This window comes from Garra rufa, chromosome 3 (assembly GCF_049309525.1).
Source record: "Garra rufa chromosome 3, GarRuf1.0, whole genome shotgun sequence".
In the NCBI taxonomy this organism is placed as follows: Eukaryota; Metazoa; Chordata; class Actinopteri; order Cypriniformes; family Cyprinidae; genus Garra; species Garra rufa.
Window position 1 is genome coordinate 23,410,128 of NC_133363.1, and position 23,305 is coordinate 23,433,432.

The 23,305-nt window shown below is 36.5% G+C and overlaps 1 protein-coding gene across 1 annotated transcript in view; it reads left to right on the forward strand.

The window, feature by feature from the left end:
• Positions 1 to 634: 634 nt before the first annotated feature.
• Positions 635 to 23,305, forward strand: part of LOC141331527 (myosin-IIIb-like) — a 63,712-nt gene continuing 41,041 nt past the window's right edge. Inside the window, exon 1 of the mRNA XM_073836582.1 lies at positions 635 to 707. Within this exon, the coding sequence (XP_073692683.1) occupies positions 635 to 707 (73 nt within the window). The remainder of the gene's footprint in view (positions 708 to 23,305) is intronic.

Consider the following 23,305-nt stretch of genomic DNA (forward strand, 5'->3'; position numbering starts at 1 on the left):
TAATTTAGTGTTGAAAAACCGCCTTGCATACATTTAACACAATATTAAACCTTGCTAGAAAAATAACTGTTGTGTAAAGATGAAAATGTAATAAATAAATAAATGCACTCACTATTTTTAAGAGATGTACTTTTTTTAATAAAATGTATAAAAAACACACAGGATTATTGTTTGTATCACATTCTGCTATCATAAAACTCTAAGCATCTGACAAAAGTGTCTTAACATAGCCTCAAAGTAATTTTAACACTGTATAATAACCAGCTCCGGATTCTGGCTAATTACAGTTTATGTTGTTATTCTAGCAGTATGTACTATACTGTAAATAGCTCTTGTTTGTTTGTGTTTCAACACAGGCTCATTACATATTACACACCTAGTTTTAGTTTAGTTTCTTCTAAAACACTCACTTAGTTTCACCCTGAAACCTACTGCTTAATTGGCTTGCCCTTCAACCCTGGATCATGCTGGCATGAAGAGAACTGTGGCATGACCATCCAGGCATGCTGAAAGAAAATCCTATCCTTTTCTCTCTTTCTCTCTCTCTGTATCCCTGCTAATCCTCTTGCTAGGCTCCTATGAAAAGCAGGTAAGTGGCTTGTTAGTGGGTAAGATTTCCCCCAGTGGCATGATTATGGACAGCTCTGGAGAGGAGGAGCTGGGAAAGAGTGAGAAGGATAGGGAGTGTGCCAGGACATATGGGATTGGTGTAAACACAAAAGTGCACAAGCAATAAAAACTGTAAGCAAGCTGCAAACAAGACTCCAGACGCATCCAAGCAGAACTGCGGGACTCGATTTTAGCATAAGCAAATTCACAAATGATTCCATGAGCCAGAATCATGGTATATTTGGTCAAATAATTGTTTCCAGGCAAACACTTGGCTGGAAATATTTTGTTTGATCTATTGACCCTTTTAAAAATTACAACATATAATGATCGGTTTGAAATTATGCCACATAAAAATCATGCAATTAATGGTCCTAAGATGAAAGAACGCTGAGAGCACAGAGCATACAATTACAGCGTCATTTCTGTGGCAAATTAGGCCTAGATGTAGACTTGAAGCACAAAATCAAACAGTCTACAAAGAGATGATGGTGCTAAACATTAATTTGAATACAGGTTGACAGGCAAAATAACAAAACAACCACCTTAACTACAAGATAAAAAAAAATTATAAAATCACAAAGTAATAACATTACGGCATTTAAGCACATAAGGAAAAATACATTGTGTTAACATGGCTGTAACCACCTAAACCAATGACTTAAAAAAGCATTTTTGGCAAATACAGGTAATTTACTATAAAATTCTGATGATATTAAAAATTTATGACTGTTATAGCACCACCTATAAACGAATCATCTATTGCATATGCTCAACCAGTTTCATGAAGTTTTGAGTTTTCATTTAGGATTTATAGGGTTTTGGGTATAATTGGCCATGCTCTTTTAAAAGTGACCCTGTTATAGCTGACCAAAGTGGCAAGTTCAATATTTTTTCAATAATTATGGATCTAGAGATTACATTGTACTGTAGTGGTTTTGTTGAGATTGAGTGAAAAACCTTGGACAAGTTTGCAAAAGTAGCCTTTTTAAATAATCTTGAATATTTAATGAACAATTTGATTGACAGCAAAGTTGTTCAGAATGAGGAGATCTGTCATATGATATGAAGATCTAGTTTTGTGTAAATATTTCAGCGTGTACTGCAATTTGAGGTCATTTACTATTTACCATTGCCATATTGTTTTTTAAGCCTTTTTAACTGTTATAGCGCCACCTATGGGCCGATCTCCATGAAACTTTGCACACTTGTTTAGAATCATCTGACACATGAGCTCATCTAATTTTGTGAAGTTTTAAGTTTTTCTTTAGGTTTTATAGGTTTTGGAGGAAATTTGGACTGGCCCCTTTTCTAAACGACCCCATTAAAGCCTTGCAAAGGCTAAATTTCAATATTTTTTGATAATTATTGACCTAGAGAGTCGTAGGACTCTTGAGTTTGGCGGAGATATCTCATTCCATTCAAGAGTTACAGCATTTTACTAAAAGTGTCCCTGCCCCTTTCGAACGTTTTGGCGCCCCTTTGCTACAGTCGAAAGTATTATTATTATTTTTTTTTTTTTTTGATAATTATTGATATTCACTCTCTAGAGAATCTTTCTGCACTGGACTGATACCAATATCGCACAACGTACAATCATTTACACCCTTGAAATATGCAAACCCAAGACCTTGCACACAGTTTTCCATGTTGAAATGACAAATGGTTGTGCAGTTATAGCCATTTTTATGTTTTTTTTTTTTTTTTTTTCTTCTTATACCACCAAGTGGCCAAGCTTCGCAATTTTTCTCCTGTGACCTCAGATTGAGCATAAGAGTTTGGTCAAGATATCTAATTTCATTTAGGAGTTATAGGCATTTTACCAAAAGTGGTCCTACTCCTTTCAAATGTTTTGGCACCCCTTTGTCGAAAGTTCAACTTTTTTTCTGATAATTGTTGATGTTTACTCTCCAGAGAATCTTTCTGCGCAAAAGTAGTTAAAAAAAAAAAAACAATGCGAAATACTATTTGCTAGGCTCACAATCAATGCATTTTGTCTGGCGTGAGCTAAGGATTTCAACGACATAAGACACTTGAGTCTGCAAGTCTGCGGTTTAGGAGTTATGAGTGATTTAGTACTGTCGCGCCCCTGAGGCCAATTGGGGTAAGCATTGGTCACGTCGTAGTGTGAGTACTACCATTCCTCCAAGTTTCAAGTCTCAATGTTTAACACGGAGATTGCTGATCTGTGACCATTCAAACAGTTACAATAGGGTTTCAACCCTACATGAAATAAATATATGTGGCAAATTAGTTTTAGAATGATATAGACTTGAAAACAACAACAAACAATCTAAAGAGAAGACAGGAACATAGGTTGACTTGCCAACTAACAAAATAAAATAAATATAAAATAAAATAAAATCAAGTAAAATAAATAAAATAAAATAAAATAAAATAAAATAAAATAAAATAAAATAAAATAAAATAAAATAAAATAGTCCTGTTTGTTTGAGAAGCACACCTGTTTAAGACGAGACTCATTGTATTTTTATTTGTTATTTTAAGGAGAAAATAAGAACATTAGCTGTGCTCTCTCAAAACAAGCCGCAAAAGTAAATGAATGTACTTGAGAAGCTTTATTAAGTATGTTTAGACATTTGTACTGGAAAGCAAAACAGAAACACTGATTAAGACGATTTTTTGCAGTGTTGTCACACATAAAAATGCGCCTCAGAAAATTAGATGCTCAGAGAAACAGAGATCCCCGAACAAGACCAGTGGGAAAACTGCTTTGCTTAATTTAGCTTTGAAAAAAAGCTGAATATAATACTAGCAGACTGATTACTGCACAATGAGCACTTACAAACAGTATGTGAAACAGTGCACATGATGCAATGCTAAACATTTCACACAGTTGTATGCTTTACTGTTACATGATCTAATTGTTTCATGTTTAATTCAGTAAGAGCTATTAAGTTATCATCTCACAAATCAGTCATTTTTAATCCAAAATGTCTCAACTTTGCAGTCTGAACAAAAGGTGGCGATGAAATTGTTGATAATTCATGCCTTATTCTGCAAATGGAACCTTGAGAGGATTACATTTGTGATAAAATACCCTGGAAATACATATACATGCTACAGAAATAGTACAAGGAGTCGTATGCTATTCAGGGAGCTATTCCCTCCCTAAACTCTGCTGACAATACAGCTGACAATAGAGCAGACAAGCATAGACAGTCAAGAATGCTCGTCACTGCGCCAACAAACAGCAACATTTCAAACATTCTAAACTTGGCTGTTGTATTCAAAGTGATGGGAAACACAACTGTCATGTTCACACTGCCCCACTGTGTGTGTGTGTGTTGCTATTCACCTTTAAGAAAGGATGTTAAAAAGGAAAAGGTTGCGGATGGAGCCGTGATTCATTTACATAAATTACTGAACCAAACGCTAACACTGAACAAAAATACAGAAAAAAACTGTAATACTGCAAAATATTTATAGCATTTAATATAACTGTTTTCTATTTTAATATATTTATATTATATTTAATATATTTAAAATGTTTTCTGTTTTCTATATTTTAATATATCTTAGAATGTAATTAATTCTTGTGATGACAAAGCTGAATTTCCAGCAGCCATTACTCCAGTCTTAGTGTCCTTTAGAAATTATTCTAATATGCTGACCTAATGCTCAATAAACATTTCTCCTTAATGTCAATGTTAAAACAGTTGTTCTGCTTCTATTTTGTATATCATTTCCTTCAAAGAGGCAATGGAGGCAATACCTCCTCAAAATATTGGATGAGAAAAAAGTTACAAAACTAAAACAATGCAAATATTGCAAAATATGACATTTAAAAAATGTGTATAAATCACTTGCTCAAGAATGTCACCAGCAGGTAAAGTTAAAGCGTGAGTCCGCGTCTTTCTCGTCTCCCCTGAGCCCATTGAGTTTTAACAGACCCCTAAAGTGTGTGGTGAGTTTGTTGGGGGGTAATTGAGAATAAATGGGGGAAACGTGACAGGAGGCAATGCCTCCATCGCAATATGATTGTATATGACTGGTTATGATCAGCTGTGATTGATTCATGCAATAAATCTTGCCTCTAGTGTTTGTGCATGTTCTGCATTCACATATCATTCTGAATTAACAATATAAAGGCGTTAATGGAAAGACTAATTAAAAGCATAAGTAAACAACTTACACACTTATATCACCACTTTGTCAAGTCAAAATCAAACTTCAAAGGCCTAAATACAGTACAAAGAAATACAGTAGCCTTACTAGTGTAGGTTCTAGACTGCGACCAAAATGGTCGCATTTGCGTCAATTTTTTGAGAATGAGTGTGAGAATGAGAGTCTGCACTGCTCCAAAACGTCTGCTCGATACAGCATGCATTGCAGAGACACAGCACATTGTAGGAGTCGGATTTGACTGATCATGTGAAGTGAGGTGCTTTTAGTGCGAGCGCTTCGGGTGTAGAGCCTAGTTTATACTTGCCGCATCAACATGAGCGTGAAGGTGGCAAAAGTGATGTGAATATTGAGGAAATGATGGCGGATGTGGTTTTCAAGTAAAGTAAAAGACTGCTTCTTAAACCAGAGAAGGTGAGCATGTTGGTATTCTTGAGAAAAACAAATACAAGCAAATACAAGTCACCAACAGCCAGTTTAGTTTTACTTTTTTTTTTCTTTTTTTTTTTTTTAAAGCTTGCTATCTTTGCTGTTTATCTCACATTACGCTATGGAGGCTTTCTTTTAATTTTTTTTTTTTTAGATTTATTTGATTCCTCTGTGTTTGCTAAATGTTCTGTAATTTATTAGTCAGTGTGGTGTATGCCATGCCTCATCTTATTTCCTTTTTGTTAATAAACGCTATTAAACTAGTTTGTCATGTAGCCTACTGTTTTATTGTTGTTGTGCTTTTTATTAAGAATAACAATGAATTTTGTTTTAGTCTTAAAAAGTGAAAGGAGTACAGATGTAAGCAAAACAGACAAACATCTTGTAAAACGTGACAAGATCGCAAATTCGAAAGAGAAAGCATCCAAAGCCTGCCGTTTAAGTGGAACTTCCTTTCACAAAATTCAGATCACAAATAATACTACTGATGAAAAAGAACAGGTTGAATGTTAACCAGTTTCGGTATCATATACTATGAGGGAAAAAAATATTTGATCCCCTGTCAGTGGGTGTTCTTTTTTGTACACCCACTGACAAAGAAATTATCAGTCTATAATTTTAATGGTAGGTTTTTTTGAACAGTGAGAGACAGAACAACAAAATAATCCAGAAAAACACATTTCAAGAAGGTTATAAATTGATTTGCATTTTAATGAGTGAAATAAGTATCTGATCACCCTATCAATCAGCAAGATTTCTGGCTCCCAGGTGTCTTGTGTATACACTCTTAAAGGGAGTGCTCCTAATCTCAGCTTGTTAACTGTATAAAAGACACCTGTCCACACAAGCAATCAATCTGATTCCAAACTCTTCACCATGGCCAAGACTAAAGAGCTGTCCAAGGATGTCAGGGACAAGACCATCGCCAAGCTTCATGGTGAGAAGGTGACAACAGTTGGTGCATTTTTTCGCAAATGGAAGAAACACAAAAAAACTGTCAATCTCCCTCAGTCTGGGGCTCCGTGTAAGATCTCACCTCGTGGTGGTTCAATGATCATGAGAACGGTGAGGAATCAGCCCAGAAATACATGGGGGGATCTTGTCAATGATCTTAAGGCAGCTGGGACCATAATCACCAAGAAAACAATTGGTAACACACTACACCGTGAAGTACTGAAATCCTGCAGCACCTGCAAGGTCCCCCTGCTCAAAAAAGCACATGGCCCATCTGAAGTTTGCCAACGAACTGAATGATTCAGAGGAGAACTAGGTGAAAGTGTTGTGGTCAGATGAGACTAAAATTGAGCTCTTTGCCATCAGCTCAATTAGCCATGTTTAAAGGAGGGCCAGGGCATTGAAAATGGGTCAAGGATGGGTATTCCAGCATGACAATGACCCAAAAAACACGGCAAAGGCAACAAAGGAGTGGCTCAAGAAGCAGCACATTAAGGTCCTGAAGTGGCCTAGCCAGTCTGCAGACCTTAATACCATAGAAAATCTGTGGAGGGAGCTGCCAAACGTCAGCCTTGAACCCTTAATCAATTGGAGAGGATCTGCAAAGAGGAGTCGGACAAAATCTTTCCTGAGATGTGTGCAAACCTGGTGGCCAACTTCAAGACACGTCTGACCTCTGTGACTGCCAACAAGGGTTTTGCCAGCAAGTACTAAGTCATGTTTTGCGAAGGGGTCAGATACTTATTTCACTCATTAAAATGCAAATCAATTTATAACTTTTTGAAAGGCCTTTTTTTTTGTTTTGTTATTCTCTCACTGCAGGTGATTTTCCCTTACTTTAACTATTAACTATGATAAAAGTTCATCAGCATGTATTGATTAATCCCATGTTTTAGCAAAAAAATAAATAAAAAATGCGATCAAATTAAGCGCTTCTGCAACCAATGACAATAAATGATAACAAAACCTCTCTGACTTTGACAACTGAGAAAGTTAGTCACAAAAGAGCAAGTCAGTAGAATATATATATTAGGATACCTTGGCAAGTAGTTCAAATGAACATGGTTTATTTGATAAAGAAAGCTTTTGTTCCATTATCACCGTTTCATTTAATGTGTCCTTGCTGAATAAAAATATTACTTTCTTTCAATAAACTTAGTACAAATCATACTCAGCCCATACTTTTGAATGGTACTGTGTTGCTTCATTTTCTGTCCCTTAAAAAAATATATATATGTAAAATTGAATGGCTTTTTTTTTCTTGCATTACCAATGCAGTTAAATCTGCACACTTTTGTTTCCATGAAGCGTTTACCTCATTGTCATGGAAACGGTTTGTTGGAAAAATCAGACCAGACTGCTCAAACATTCCAAGACCCGACAAACGCCAATTGAACATGTTCAGTCCGGTGAAAACAGACGCCAACAAACACCAACGCAAGCCAACACAGATACCACACTGATCCAACACAACCTAACCACCGTGTTTGCTGGCATTCTGAAGCACCTCACACGAAACAACAAGCATGTGCTTATTCATTCAAATTCACTTGCTGAAGTCTCATTCTGGATCAGATTAACTACTTTACAGTTAAGCTAAAGAAGCAGACGGTGTCAACCGGCAGAGCCTCACAGTTTACACAGCAGCAGACGGTCAGAGAGGTTTAGACCCAGCATATAAAAACTCAGTAAGTAGAGAGTGGATGCAGATCGCAAATCTAAACCTCTTAACTTGTGTGCCGCAATGAGACGTGTCTTTCTTTTAGGCTTCTCTTTGAACACACATGAAGGAGAATTGTTTTAATTTGAGCAAATGTTAACCGAATGCTCACAGTTGTGTCTCTCCAGGCAACATCAGATGCTGCTGTTAATTAAAACTAAACACACGAACACAGTGAAACACTAAGAATGTATTCTTGTCAAGTTGGTGGGCCAAAACTAAAGTTGTATCGCAAATGCAATAAGAAGAAATGTAAATAGTAAAGATAATGGCTCAGTTGCCGTTACATATTTAACTGGGATAAGAGGAAGTGGTTTAAAGCAACAGTTTATCCAAAAACAAATATAGACAAGTACATAAAAGTAATCCATGTGATTTATGTACTGTGGGATGAACATTTGGGTGAGTGGAAGAGAGAAAGCACATTCTGTGACAAACAATGTGAATGCTATTACACCTAGACCAGGCAAATATAGGTGCACAGGAAAGGTCAGCAGTCATATTCGGTGGGACAGAGAAAGATACAAGACAGCAGTACTCCAGCAGCATACATTTTGGATGTTTCTTTTATCTTATACATCTATTGGAACACAGATGTATCTGTAAACTGAGACATGTGAGATGATGGGATAAATGTTCTTTTTTTTTTTTTTTTTATCTCGGGGCTGTCTCCTTTAAGACTCAAAATCGGAAACAATAATACTGTTTTTTTTTTTTTTTTTAGATTAACATTTTTATAGTCCCTTTACAGACATTTTAGGCTTTTACATTTTAGAAATAAAATCCTGATGGAACTGATAATTACAGTTGTCTCTTTTAGAAGAGACCTATTATTCTCCTTTTTACAAGATGTAATAAAAGTCTCAAGTGTCCTCAGAATGTGTCTGTGAAGTGTCAACTCAAAAAAAAACACAAATCATTTATTATAAAATATTAAAAAAGCCATTTTTGAGTGGAAGCAAAAACACACTGTTTTCCTGCATGTCTCTTTAAATTCAAATGAGCCCCCTTTTCCAAAATAGGGCTGTGCCTTTACATCTTGTTCCTCAGATACTCTGCTAAAAAAACATCTGTTTGGTTTTGATTATCATGTCTATCGTGCTAAAATCATGCGTTTTAATAGCCTGGAAAAAAATCCAAACCCCAATCTATTAAGATTAAGGGTCTGGCATCAAGCAATGAAAAGGGCCTAACTCGAGGGGCGGCACCAAGCATGCATTTGAAACTCTCACTGCACGCAACTGGATAACGCCACGACCAATCACAACAATACACACACAGCGGCGCTAACTGATAGATTAAACTCTTGCCGTATCCAGTCGGCAAAACAGCAAAAACGTCCTTCTTGCAAAGGAACGATTCGAGCGTGGTTTTCTGTTCCTCTTTTATATGAAAAGCCAAGTCTAACTCGTTCATTGTAGCGGCAAAAGCCATTTCAAACAACTGGTGTTCATCTGTTGCCATCTTTCAGTGTTTACTAAATGATTCCGGACGTCGCAGTGCTGTCGTCATCAGCTTAGCTTGCCTCTGGCCCACCTACATCAGATACACTGATTTGACTGGTTCCCAGAACTGCTAATCTGTAATGCAGAAACGTGCATCATTGCTCGATGCCAGAGTGTCTTGCAGAGACAATTCAAATTGTGCTCTCACGAGACCTCTAGATTTCCAGGGTAGCGTTTTAAATCATATTAATTGAAACTTCTGATGTAGGGTTTTCTAAACGCACAGATCTGAAGCATGCACACAGAAAGCGGCTGTCACACAGCATGCGAGTTCTAAACGAAGTTCTCTTTCATGTCTTATTGTGCTTAAACTGTCAAATACAAAAGTTTTTGAGTGGAAGCAAAAACACGCTGTTTTCCTGCATACCTCTTTAAATTCAAATGAGCCCCCTTTTCCAGAATAGGGCTGTGCCTTTACATCTTGTACCTCAGATACTCTGATAAAAACATCTGTTTGGTTTTGATCATCATGTCTATCGTGCTAAAATCTTGTTTTAAATCATATTAATTGAAACTTCTGCTGTAGGGTTTTCTAAACGCTCACATCTGAAGCACGCACACAGAAAGCGGCTGCAACACGGCATGGGAGTACTAAACTTACTAAGTTCTCTTTCATGTCTTATTGCGCTTAAACTGTCAAATACACATAAGTAAATGTTAAAAACACACAAGTTACACCATGGTTGCTTTTTTTACGAGCTTGCAGAGAAAACCTTAACAAACAAAATTTACTGGGTTGTTCTTTTTCACATTTTCTGGGTTGGTGGATGCACCAGGGACCTGATTATAGCACTTAAACACCGAAAAAGTCAGATTTTCATGAGATGTCACCCTTATAATATTTTAAAATGTAATTTATTGCTGTGAAGGCAAAGCTGAATTTTCAGCATCATTACTTTAGTCTTTAGTGTCACATTATCCTTCAGAAATCCCTCTAATATGCTGATTTGGTGCCCAAGAAACATCTCTTATTATTAATCACTGTTAAAAACAGCTGTGTTACTTCATATTTTGTGCTGTGTTACTTTTTTTCATGTTATAATATTTTAGGTGAAATAAACAATAAAATAAATTGACTTAAAATCAATTGCAAAATAAATGACCAAAAAAATCATTCAAATAAAATAAAAACAGAAGCTTGAATGTCTTGTGTGGAATTTCAAATATTCTCTTAAAGCTTATCAAAGCTGTCTTTCTGTCCCTCATATATAATTGTTTTTTTCCTTTCCCGCAGAGTTGTAAAAACTGGAACTAAACCCCATCAAGCTCTAAATGAGGAACTGGCATTAAGAGGAATAATTTGAGCTCACACTGTGCACACTCTGATCTTCACAGCGCGTGAGTGTGTGTTTGGCTGTTAGACAGAAAGGGAGGAAAAGATCAACTATGTAGATCTGTAAGTCTCTGCAATAAATGGGAGGAAAGTGGTAGGAAAAGTAGAAAAGTAGAGCAGTAGAAGAACACATAAGGCATTACTTTGGATTATTCCTAAACACTTCTAGATAACAAAAGGCCAGCAAACAGCCGTCTACCCCACTTCCCATTACCACACTCACAGAAACACAAACATTTCTCTTCTGCTGCACTAAAAGCACAGATTATCTTTGCGACATTTGTGTAGCACTTTCTTAAATATGCCACAAATCCAGCTTAGCACACTAAAAATGATCAGACATACATCCAGCCTCCAACTCTCCTACAGTACAGCCTCCAGAGAGAGAGCAGACAGCTTGCCAGAGGTCTTGAGAGTCGTTGCACTCTTTTATACCGTCTTGAGTGACAGCAGCCTCAGTGACACCCTGACATGTGTGGATTGTACAGAGCAGGTCCCCACACTTACAATACAGGTACATTTCTATACTACCACTGTGATATCAGGGATGGGAATCACCAGAGGCCCCATGATACTGCGATTGTAAACATTAGGCTGAGTATTGCAATAACATTGCATTCTATTGTGATTTATTATTTTTCAAACGCAGAACGTCCTGAAGGAAATCTACATTAATCCACATCTATTACTTTAATAAAATAAAGTTCTCAGTCTGTTTATCTCGCAATTTTTATTGCTGTTAAATGGGATTGTCAAGCAGACAGACTGATCGAAATGGTCATAAAAGCCTGTTAAATGTTGCATGCACCATGTATTGGTATGAAAAAGAAATTGATTTTATGATTCAGTACAAAAAAGTTAATATTTTCATTTTTGCAATTGTTATAATAAAATATAAATTCTGACAAACAAAATATCGCAATACTATGCTGCACTGACTTTTTTCCCCCTCGCCAAGTAAATATATAGATCCATTACATCAAATATAACTGTAGCTCTCTCTCATCTTCCCCCACTCATCACATCTCTGTTTTTAACTTCAACGTAACAAAGAAACAGAAAAGAACCCTTGCCTCTTCGACCCAAGGATGTTGCCCCCAGTGTGGGGAGCCTAGAAGTTGGAGACCCTGGGAAATCAGTGGGTAAAAAGGGTTGAAATAAATATAAAAATACAACTAGCACGGCACAAAGGTTTGTTTTGGTTTCATAGCTCTGTATTTTTCTCTCTCACTAACTCAAAGACAGCGTATCCTTTGGGGCGAAGTGAAGAGAGATTGTAGACTGGCCTTGATACCTGTGCAGGCCTGCAGTCAGCCCATATAACTGCCAGAAAGATACACGGCTCACGGCCCCGGGAAGAGCGGCCCCTAATTCCCCCATTAGTCTCAATAAGGGACTCGCTGTTAGCGTAAAGGGGTTATGATGACATTATTGGGGACTGTGATGGTGGGGATCTAATGAGGCACCAGGGGGCTTCAGGTGTGCGGATGGTGGAACAGGATCAAGCCTCCAGCCATGACCGCCGGGTCAATGAGATGGACAAGCGCTAGCCTGAGTTCCCCTGATAAAGGGCAGTACGCTTTTATTGCTCTACACACAAGCTGTTGTGTTTGGCCATGTTTGCTCAGGTGGATTTCTTGACGGTATCTCAGCGGGAAGGAGGAAACTTGAGGTAGGCAGCTTTTGTGAGAAACAGAGCAATCGAAAATTGTTGCTCTGGGCTTTGTCTTCGTATCACTATGATGTCTTAAAGGTGTGCTTAAAAACAACAGCTTGGTATTGCTAATCTGAAACTCTTCTAAGTCTATCATTTGGAAATTTAATGGTAACTGCAATTGCGAAATCTTCATATAATCGTGGTAAGTTGATCATTTACAATCGTTGTTTTCCATGAGTTGTTCTGCTGCTCAGGAGGCTGGTGGGCACCTGGGGAAATTCAGCTGGATCACTCACACCTGCAGAGTTGGATGAAAGCACAGAGATTACTGCGCTCCAGGGGATGCTGGCCACGTGCACTACTGCTGGCCACACTCCCCATGCCCGTTGTATTTAATAAGGCGACGCAGGAGAGAGAATGAGAACTGGAGAGATGCGTGCACCCTGAGGAAAAGCAAATGGTGGTGATTCAGGCTTGGCTAAAGACTTAATGTAAAATGAGAGTCAACAAAGAAACGAGTGGAAACTAAGAAGAAAACAACTAAATGTATCATGTGATCTAAGTGCTGCATTCTATAGGTCACTTCACAACAAATACAGTAGCTAGAACTAAATACAATATCTAGAACTACCGAGTTTTAATAATTGTTCTAACTCTATGAGAACAGGGAAGTCCACATGACAGAAAAAAAATATTGCCAAAAATTACTTTCAAGCATTTAAACTAACTGCAGTGCATGCTTATAATAAACAGAATATTTTCAGTCCAAGCTTTATAATGACAGTGAATAAGTGTTAATATTCAGTAGTCAAATACAGTCCAATAAAGTGCATCCATCTATCACGTTCCACACGACTTTGGTGGGTTAAGGCCTTCTGAAGCATACTGACGTGTTTTTGTAAGAGAAAAAAAAACATATTTAAAACTAAATAAACCGCAAATCTCTAACTTCCGCTTAGTCTTTTTTGCATTCACAAGAAAATGGCATTTTACCAGATGACGTAGGACATAGGTGTAGTGTAAGCTCCGGTGAGAATATGCTAGTCTCATGTATAACCAAGTTTTGTTTACAGGTACAAATGAAGCAAAGTCTCCTTTTTGTTTATACTTTGTTTAAATCCTCCCACATTTTTCTTTACAAATCCTCGTTTTGTACTTCTAACTCATGACCAGTTTTCTTTGTTTTGCTCTCTCCTCTGTGCTTCCGCATTCATCACTAATCGGAGCTTACACGGTATCTATGTCCTACATCATCTGCTGGAATGGTTTAAAAAGTTTTAAATGTGAATATTTTTCCTACAAAAATGCATTGGTTCACTTTAGGAGGCCTTTATCAACTCCCCAGAGCCATGTGGAGTACTTTTTATGATGGATGGATGCACTTTATTGGACTTCAAATTCTCAACACCCATTTACTGCCATTATAAAGCTTGGAAGACCAGGACATTTTTTTTAATATAACTCTGATTGCATTCGTCTGATAGAAGAAAGTCATATACACCCAGAATGGCTTGAGGGTGAGTAAACCATGAGGTAATTTTCATTTTTAGGTGAACTATCCCTTTAATAGGGTTAAAATGTTCAATGGTCACATGTATTTCCTCTATAGAGGAATTGATTTTTAACAACAATTTATAAACCTTTGAAAGACGGATATACTGACAACTACAAGGTTGTTAATTAAAGGTATATGCTTTTGTTGAATCTGTCAGTTCACATTTTATATCAACTTATTTTTTAAATATTCAGGAGTCTCCATCAGTCAGACAATCAAATCACACCAGAATAACTCTTTAAAAGGATAGTTCACCCAAAAATGAAAATGTAATATTTATCTGCTTACCCCCAGGGCATCCAAGATGTAGGTGACTTTGTTTCTTCAGCAGAACACTAACGAAGATTTTTTAACTAAAACCGGTGCAGTCTGCCAGCCATATAATGGCAGTGGATGGGCACCAGACCTTTTAAAAAAAAACAAAAAAAACATGCACAGACAAATCCAAATTACACCCTGCATCTCGTGACGATACATTGATGTCCTAAGACACAAAACGATTGTTTTTTGCGAGAAACTGAACAGTATTTATATAATTTTTTACCTTTGATACACAGCCACGTCCAACTGTCATGAGCACGAGCTTATCATGTGGCTCGTTACATGTGTACAAGCTCTGGAACAGGAACAGGAACAGGAACAGAAAATCGGTGAAAAGTCAACAGTCCCGGATGAGTTTGCACAAGCAAACGTAATCTTTTAGCTTTAAATCAGTTTGAAATCAGGATAAGCGCAAGTAATTACCATTTTGAACAGCCGCTATACCCACAATCTCTGTGCACTGTGTAAATAATAAGTGTCGTATACATGCAACAGATCGCTTCCGCCGTTTGCGTATACTACGCCAGAGCGCGTACACATGTAACGTGCCTGATGCTGAGCTCGTGCTCGTGACAGTTGGACGTATTTAAATCAAAGGTAAAAAATGATAACCGATCATTTCGTGTCTTAGGACATCAATGTATCGTCACGGGCCGCAGGGTGTAATTTGGATTTGTCTGCATGTTTTTGTTTTTTTTTTACTTTTAAAGGTCTGGTGCCCATCCACTGCCATTATATGGCTGGCAGACTGCATCGGTTTTAGTTAAAAATCTTTGTTTGTGTTCTTCTGAAGAAACAAAAGTCACCTACATCTTGGATGCCCTGGGGGTAAGCAGATAAACATCAAATTTTGATTTTTGCGTGAACTATCCCTTTAAGGCCCATCCACACCCATGAAACACTACAACAGATTCAGTCTATCTATGCTCTAAAACTACTTTCATAAAACATTTTTTTATATTTTATATGCGTCTATCTTTGTTGTTTTTTTTTATCTACGTCATTCACAATGGATTTTCTTAGGATTCACTTTTTTTAAAATCTCATTAAAGGTGCAGTACGTAATATTGACCGCAAGTGGTTTAAAGTACTGCAGTTCACTGGTTGCCAGAACGAGGACATGGAAAAAGAATGAACACAATGAAAGGCGATGAGCCTTACAATGTAAGTTGATAAGTTGATTTATCCACACTTTAATATTCCTCTGCTCATATAGCTATTTAGACAGATGCTAAGGCTATTTAGGCCATGTAGAATCTGTGATCTTTTGACCCACTTCATTGCTGGCTTCCATAGATGCAATACGTAGTTTTTTTCATTAACTGGCAACCTGGGGGGTTTAAATATTATTGGGTAAACTGGCAGTGGGCAGAATCACACAGACCAAAACAATAACAAGCATTCTAACACAAAACTCAAATTTTAAAAAAGAATAACTTTCAGTAGCATTTATTTTCGAAGAATGTGTTTCCTAAATATATGCAAACATATATTTTTATGGTTTATTACAGTCCAAAAATTACATATAGCACATTTAAAGTGACTGTGACTGGCAGGTAAATTTCACTTCCTGTCAGTACACTTGCTCCATTTGCAATTGTGTATCACTTCGGACTGAACACATACACTGCTGGTGATTTGGAATCTGATTTAAAATGGCGGAATATCCCGTTAAGTCGACTATCAGGCAAATAGGACCCAGGGACTGCATTCTGGCTGAAAATCAGACTCGGACCCAGCAGCATAAGACACCATTTTCATTAAGAACAGCGGGAATACAAATGAACCCTAGCATGCCGCCACTGTACCTCATGTTCTCTGCTGTAATCTGAGTGTAAGCGCTAAATTGCATTGGTTCTCTCATCAAGCATGTAATTGTGTTTCTTGACATGCCACTGAAAGCACTGCAATGGGGCCCATCCTCAAGGACAGTGTTATGTTTTATTCATTTCTCATTTCGAGAACCGTACGCTCTTCCTCTCGCTCTGTCTCTCTCTTTTTCTCCCTCCACCTCTCTGTGCATTTTGCTCCATCTCAATCAACCTGTGTAATTTTGCTGGTAATTCTTAACTTTACTATCCATTGCCTAAACACATACAAGCTCTGTAAGTATGTGTTAGTTTGATTAAATGTGTTCGCCGTTTGCCCGTGAGAAGGTCTGGAAGACACCGAAAACCTTCCATGTGTGTAATTGTATGTAATGAGCCAATCACAGCACTTTTCTTTACTCGAGCTCTAGGCTTTCAGAGAGTGGCCAGCTACCTGTCTTCATCAGAGCGTGACTGCTCTTTTTAGCTCTCTTGTACTTGAGCGATGCTCACACTTTCACGCATTTCACACGTCCACGGACTTAATCTGGGTTTCATCCTTTGCAGTTTGTGTGTGGTATGAGTGTGTCACACTAAACACGCGCTCTGTTACTGTTTGAAACTGTGCATGTGTAAGACACTGCCGCTATTATTGGAAGTCACAGAGTCTGGAGGAAGCGTTATTTCCTGTTTTCCTGATACTGTTGATTAGGTAAATAAATATTGTAAATTTATGCACATTTCCATATGTGGGACCTGCAAGTTTTGGCTTTTGTCTGTCTTTTTCAGTGCAGGTGTAAATAACAAAGGTAAAGCGAGACATTCAATTATCTATCATTGTGTGTATATTTATCCATAACTATTAGGTAGATATTAGAATGTAGTTGCAGCCAACAACAATAAAAAATGACTTTACCTGGATTCATTCCCACCTGAAATGTCTGTGCTTATGAATTCAGAATGAGGAAAATGTGATTGAAGGGTCTCCAACAAAGCCCTTGCTGGACCTTTTCAGCAAATAATCTTACATCCACACTGAATAAGCCGTACAGAACTAAGCAAACATTTACTCACAATATTCTAGATCTGTATATTCCACCTACTTTCACACTTTGTGTGTCTCTTCAACACACACACACACTTAAAAAACCATAACCATATGCTCATCTGACGGCACGTTAAAAAAACTAATCTTCCCAGGATCTTCACAATAAACATGGTGACAAGGACTCAAATGAAAATCGCATTCACAGAATAATAAACACATTGAACTTTAAACCCCAAACCATTAATAAACTACAGCCCTCAACAAATCACTGGAAGAATTTTTTAAATAGAAGCATTGGAAAATTAAATAATGCTAAAACATTTATCACTTCCTTAAGTACAGTAAATGTCTGATGTTCATAGGGTGGATTTTGGAAAATTTAATAATGCTAAAACATTTATCACTTCCTTGAGTAAATGTCTGATGTTGATAGGGTGGATTTCTGATATCATATATGTATAATATAATTGAATATAATTATAAATAAAATAAAAAATATAAATAAATAAGTAAAAATAAATAAAACTATAAATACCTACATAAAAATATAACAACAAAAATAAATCCTCACTTTTACTTGCTTTTTTTTTGGAGAAATGGTTGGATAACTCTTAAACTTGATTATTTCTGAATTTAAGAGGGCAAAAATACTGTTTTTTTCATGCACCTGTCAAGTTTGAGATTTTGGGCTTTTTGGTTTTTAAGTGTTTTTTTTTTTTTTTCAGACTAGTGGAAAGAAAACATCCAAAAGACACTGTTAAGTGTTTCTTTTATAGCACTTTATCCATTTGTGTCAATAGATTTTAATTACAATACATATTTTTAAAGGCTGTTTTCTCAAAATTAGTTTTTTCTTCTACACTGAGCCATAAATCTCCACTTCAGTAGCACGTACACACACCAAACTTAATTTTTTTATTCCTGTCTATATCTGTATCTGTTTTTACAGAGGGATTTGTTCATATATAATTTGCTTGATTATATACAACAATGCATTCCCCAAAAAACTGTGAAAATATATTGTTTTCTGCCTGTTCTAAGTATTTTCTGAATTATGGACTTACAAAAGTTACCCAAAATTCTCTGTGTAAAAACCTTTGACTCTTATTTGCATATTTAAACCTAACATTTTAGAAAACTATGAAAAAAATGCTTGCAATTATCAAGTAATCAATCAACTAAGGCGATAACTATTAGTTGTTTTTTACCCTATTCACCCGCAGTGTCTCGCCTTAAATTCTCAAACCAATTTGACAGTAATGCCTAGAGCAACTAGAGCTAAATTATTAAAATTGCTTGTATAAACTTCAAAATTTCACTTTCCAGAATTTAAAATATGTTTTATAAGTTTATCACAGAGTTGATGTTAAAAGTCTGTTTGAAGGGCAAAAGTCTGTAAATCATGGCAGATTTAACCTTAAAACACTCAAATCAAAAAGTTAAATCAACTATGATCTATCCATATCTATATAAACCACAGCGGTTGGTTTTTCATTTTTTCCTATCAGGGAGAAAAATCACAGTTCAGAAAATTATTTATGCCGCATATACATCCACCGCAGTGATGTTATTGGCATATCAAAGATTTTCCGTCTGCAACAGGAAAAGGGCTGTGTAGTAGTAATTACGAGTTGCAGTAGGTTTTGGCATTGATCACTTTTTGAAAAACATCTCTATCTATCTATCCGCTTTACCATGAGGCCTTGTTAAATAAAACATTCAGCTGGCTTAAATGTGAAGCATTTAATTTTTGCACCAAACGTAATAGCAAAAAAATAGCTGTCCCCAGTGCTCAACAGTAATGAAATCACAGACAATTAATTACTCCAGCTGATTGCATCCTTTATTTGCACATGCTGTTTGCGCCATTTTAGCCCTCAATTTAGTGGCAAATTTATGCAGGCACCTGTTTCAGCTCTTTAAAATGTTGAAATGGTGCTCAAGTACACCACCTAACTAACATATGCTCAGTTGTAATGCTCTTCTCCAATATTTGATAATCATTTAATTCATAACTTCTGCAATCATCGATTAAAAAAAAAAGTACACTCATTTTTCTATTCATGTTGAAAAAACAGCATATGTTGGTTAGGTAGGTTTTGAAGCATAGATGCTGGTTTGAGTTGGTTTAAGCTGGTCCTTAGCTGGTCATGAACTGGTTTAAACTGGTCATGAACTGGTTTAAGCAGCTCAAACTTGCATCCATGCTTCAACACCTACCTAACCAGGATATACAGTTTTTTTCAACAGGGTTAAAGGACTAGTTCACCCATAAATTAAAATGTGCTTAACGTTCACTCATCCTCAGGCCATCCAAGATGTAGAGGAGTTTGTTTCTTCATCAGAACAGATTTGGAGAAATTTAGCATTACATCACTTGCTTTCCAATGGATGCTCTGCAGTGAATGGGTGCCATCAGAGACCAGACAGCTAATAAAAGCACCATGAAGTAATCAACAACTCCGGTTCATCACCTTGTAAAGTGAAAAGCTGTGTATTTGTCATAAACAATTTCATTATTAAGGTGTTTTAACTTTAAACCATTGCTTCCGCTTAAATTTGAGTAATTCAGTGGAAAAGTTGTCTCTTTTAAGTCAAGAGGGGAAATATATAAAGACCAAGCAAAGTTTACAAGCGTAAACAGTTCTAAACAAATATGTTAGTGGATCTTAATATGACAGGACAACAGGAAATGGACTGTTTCCAGTAGAGGAAGCCTTGTTATGGATTATGGAGTGGTATTTTGGGCAGAAACAACTATTTTAAGGTAAAACGGCTTAATGGTTGATTTTTCACCAACATGCAGCTTTTCACTTTACAAGACATTAACTGACTAAGTTGCAATAGTGCCCTCATTCTGACGGCACCCATTCACTTATCCATTAACGAGCAAGTGATGTAATGCTAAATTTCTCCAAATCCGTTCTAATGAAGAAACAAACTCATCTAAATCTAAAAAGTATTGTTCAAATATCTGTGAAATATTCTACAATGAGTTAATGTGTGAGTCAGTACTGACCTGAAACTGAATAAGTGTGTGCGTCAAGGCAACACAACAGACTGCAGTAATGTGCATTTCCAGCAGGGCAGATAGTTATGCACATATCATCACAGCGAAGTATTAGGGGCATTCCCTTCACCCCACCAAAAGTAAGGGAAAATGCTACTGCTTTATTGTCTGTCTCCCTCGCCTACACCTTTGTGATTGGTGTCAGCATCATGTTTTTCTCATTTTAGAGTGTGACGGGGGGCTGGCCCACCTGACGAGAAGCAATCACACACTCAGTAAAATCATCCACACTTGGACATCCATGGCCCCCCGGCCCGACCCACCTACACCTTTGGCTGCTTTATAGCCTGACTGGGATTGATTTGAGTGTCGCCCCTGCTGCTCCTACTACTGATGGGAATGAACACAAACAGATGGAGACTCAATCAATGCAGGACATTCAGCAATAAACATCTCAAACATATGCATTTGTCTGTGAGTGAGAGTGTGAGGGCTGGAAGAGCTCAGGTTCCTGGTGTGATTCATTCAGCGCTCTGTGACCTAACAATTTGGAAGCAGAAAATCTAGTCTGTGTTCAATCCAGCACTACAAAAGGACCTTGAATGGTAGATTTCAATAACATCTTTTGGCAAAACCTTGCAATGAAGGTGCAATTTCTTGTTTGAATGCATGATGGCTACACTTGGAGGGGTGCAACGGCTGAAGCTGAAGGCTTGTAATCTGAAGGCTGCTGGTTTAAACCTATAGGTAGTGAACAATGTGCCACTTAAAAGGAAAATAACCCACAGGTTTTTCCAGGGTTAATGTTCCTGAAATAAGTCACTTTGGAGAAAAGTGTCTGCTAATGGACTACTTGCTTATTATAATTAAACTAATTTCTACAGACCATGCGGTTTCATAGTAGACCAAAGCGGTTTCTTAATCATAAAAAACTAGCCCGGCCCACTCTGGTCATAAAATGAGATCTCTTTAATATCTTTTCTTTCTTTTGACTGTAATAAGAATAAGTGAATAATGGAAAAAACTGAGATTTTCCTGCTTCTCTGGTTTTTCATCTGAGACCTGAGTGATCTTACACGAGTCTGTTCTAAAGTTTTGGAAGAGGTCTGAACAAAATGTTTCTCATCAGATTGTTCTAAAACAGAAACTTTTTGAGCTATACCATGCACATTTAATTTGTATTTCTATAAGCTTCTTACTAAAAACCATGTTAAATAATTAAGTGACTGTTTGACTTGGCACTTGGTGGACTTACTTTATTCTGTGGAACATCTTGTTCAAAATTTCTTCTTTTGTGTTTAGCAGAGAGGAAAGGAAATTGTGTTTCCCACTTCACCCATCCAAGTACACCCACAAATCAGGAAGTAGTGAGCAAACACACACACGGAGCAGTGGGCAGCCATTTTCCCTGTGACGCCGGGGAGCAATTGGGGGTTTGAGGACTTGCTTAATGGTTTCACCTCAGTTGTTGCATTGAAGGTGGAAGAGAGAGCTGTTGATTCCCTTCCCCTCCTACAATTTCTGTGGGTACAGAGACTCGAACCTGCAACCTTTGGGTTACAAGTCAGACTCTCTAACCATTGGGTTACAACTGCCCCTAAGACACTCAGTCATAGAGATTTGGAACTTTGGAATTTTTGGATTTTTTATTTTTTTTTTAATTTAAACTATACAATCTAAACTTTGAACTATGATAATCAAAACCAGAGGTGTCCAATCCTGCTCCTGCAGTGTCAATTTCCTGGAGAGCTCCAACACCTGCTTGGACATTTTTAGTTATTCTGAAGACCTCATTTAGCTGATTTAAGCATGTTTAATTAGGGCTAGAGCTAAACTCTGCCCTCCAGCAGCAGGACTAAACAGCCCTGATGAAAACAGAGTGTGAAATAAATATAAACCATTTGAATATTTATTTTGTGAACATGATTTATTTTTTAAAAATTACCACATGTTGCCACAAACAGGGCTCTCTGACTGTGTCAGCACAAGTGTGAAGGTGTGCACAGCACACAGCAAATATGATGCAAATATTGAGAAAACTATGGCAGATGGAGGATTTGGTTTTCAAGTTAAAGTAAAGTAAAAAGTTTTCATTTTGAAAATCTTGTTATCTTTGCCGTTTACCCCACATTACCATATGAAGGCTTTCTTTTCATTTTTGTATTTTTTTTTAATTCCTCAGTGTTATAATAAAAAAACAAATAACTATTAAAATATAAACAAATATATATACAATGCCATTCAGTTTAGAATCAATATGATTTTTTTGTTTGTTTTTTTAAAGAATGCTCATCAAGTCTGCATTTACTTGATTCAAAACACAGGAAAACAAAAAGTAATGTTACAAAATAGTATTACAGTTTAAAATAACATTCTTCTATTTTTATATATTTTAAAATATAATTTATTCCAGTGATGCAAAACTGAATTTTCACCAGCAATTACTCCAGTCTTTATTGTCACATGATCTTTTAGAAATCATTCTAATATGCTGATTTATTACTTTAATTATCAATTTTGGAAACAGATGCTGCTTAATAATTTTTTGGAACCTCTGATTCTTTTGTTATGATTATTTAAAGAATAAAAAGTTTAAAATAACAGAATTTATTCAAAATAAAAATATGTTCTTTGCTTTTGTTCACTTTTAATCAATTTAACACATTCTCGCTGAATAAAAGTAATAATTTCTTTCCAAAAAAAAAAAAAAAGAAAAAGAAAAAATATAAAATTACTGACCACAAACTATTAAATGGTGGTTTATATTGTTAAAAAAGATTTTGACTAATAAATAAACGGTGTTCTTGTAACCTTTTTATCTATTAAATCCTGAAAAAAAGTATTACAGGTTCCAACAAGGTATTAAGCACAACTGTTTTCAACACTAATAATAAATCAGCATATTAGAATGATTTCTGAACGATCATGTGACACTGAAGACTGGAGTAACGGGCGCTTTGCATCACAAAAATAAATTACACTTATACATATTTACTTAGAAAACAGTCATTTTACATTGAAAAAATATTTCACAATATTACTGTTTTTTCTGGATTTTTAATAAAATAATTGCAGCATTAATGAGCATATGGTAAGAAACTTTGAAAAAATATTAAAAATCTTACTGATCTCAAACTTTTGAACAACAGTGTATATAGCATAAAGGTTTTACTTATAATCTCCAACACAGAATCCCATTAAATAAAAGAA